Here is a 1512-nt window from a genome sequence, read left to right on the forward strand (position 1 = left end):
ATGTAGAGGTTATATTATTCTATAAAATGAGTTGTTAACAGGCACTGTCTAGGTTGTCAACAACTCTCCTTGGGTTGAGAAAGAAAAACAAAAAATGCTTTCGACGACCTTGGGAGGGCCGCCGGCTATGAAGTCGACGACAACAGAGGAAGAATGGGATGCGATAGCAAGAAGTAGGAAGAAAATAAGGAAGGCAGGGGAAGTATTGATTCGTAAGATTTTCCATCGCTGTCGAAGGGGGAGGTTGGAGGCAGAAGTGAGGAAAACAGAAGATCTTATAGGGATTCAGTTATGGAGGGAGAAGGGGCAGGGATAGAGGGGAATGCTCTATTGTTTGGTATGGAGTCAGAGGATTGTGTAGATACAGGGTTCGCGTCCTTACAGGATAAAGAGGGAGGAATTCAGGTTGACAGATCTGATCCGATGAAGCCTAATTTCTTACTGTCAAGTGAAGAACATCAAAGGCTATGCGACTCGTTTGCGCAGACCTTGGTTGTGAAACTGCTCAGAAAAACGACTACACTCGCTGCAATGAAAAGGAACTTGCCGCGACTGTGGGGAAAGAGGGGGAGAGTGAAGGTCTCTGATGTGGAGAATGGTTTTTTCCTAGTAGGATTTCAAAGCAAAGAGGATTATATGGATGCTTTAACTGGAGGCCCATGGACCCTATTCGACTCCTATTTGAGCGTGGCGAGGTGGTCACCAGAGTTTGAACCAGAGCTGGAGGAGATCACTAAAATTGCACTATGGGTGCAGTTGCCAGGTATTTCTCTAAAATACTATGATAAGAAATTTCTGTGGAACGTTGGGAGTGCGATTGGGGTTGTGTTGAAGGTGGATACTAGCACGGCTCTAAGGGCGAGGGGAATGTATGCTAGAATATGTGTTGAAATTGATCTGACTAAGCCCCTAGTTCCTCAATATGCTATTAAGGGGATAACTAAGCAGATTGAGTATGAAAGTATGGGGTTCATGTGTATGGGATGTGGGAGATTCGGGCATGTAAAAGAGTAGTGCAAGGAGAAAGGTGAGTCTAGCATGAAAGTAGATACGGAAACCGTGGACAAGCATACAGGGAACCAGGCTATTGATGAAGGAAATAACAGACCTTGGAAAGTGGTACAGAGAGCTAGATGGGGAAGGAGAGGACAGAACAAGGAAGAAAGGTTAGGAGGGAGATCAAGATTTACAGTGTTGCAGCAGGAGGGGGGTGAAGAGGGAGATGATACTGTGCAACCACTAAAAGATATAACCAATGCGATGGTGCCTGTTACAAAGCGGAAGGACACCCGAGGGAAGAACTTGGGGGCACAGAAGGCAGTTACTACAGTAGAAAAGAATGGGAGCAATGATGAGGAAAATTTTGTTTTCTCAGCAGGAAACAGGGAGCAGGGGGTATGTAAGGATGGAGCAAGGGGGAGAGGCAGACTTGTAATCAAAAGATATACACAGGAGCATTTACGAGTACAGGAAGTGGGACAGCATGAAGTAGTAGGGGAATAAAGTACAGAA

General features: G+C 45.4%; 1 protein-coding gene across 1 annotated transcript; it reads left to right on the forward strand.

The window, feature by feature from the left end:
• The first annotated feature begins 291 nt into the window (after positions 1-291).
• LOC114728496 (uncharacterized) lies at positions 292-1014 on the forward strand. Its single transcript, XM_028915413.1, has one exon. The coding sequence runs from the start codon at positions 292-294 to the stop codon at positions 1012-1014; it is 723 nt and encodes a 240-aa protein (XP_028771246.1).
• Positions 1015-1512: the final 498 nt, after the last annotated feature.

The sequence above is a fragment of the Neltuma alba genome, unplaced genomic scaffold, assembly GCF_004799145.2.
Source record: "Neltuma alba isolate B1F8T4 unplaced genomic scaffold, ASM479914v2 tig00012536_pilon, whole genome shotgun sequence".
Lineage (NCBI taxonomy): Eukaryota > Viridiplantae > Streptophyta > Magnoliopsida > Fabales > Fabaceae > Neltuma > Neltuma alba.

Bases quoted from the DNA above. Each gene is read 5' to 3' on its own strand.
- LOC114728496 (XM_028915413.1), top strand. From the start codon at position 292: ATGGAGGGAGAAGGGGCAGGGATAGAGGGGAATGCTCTATTGTTTGGT.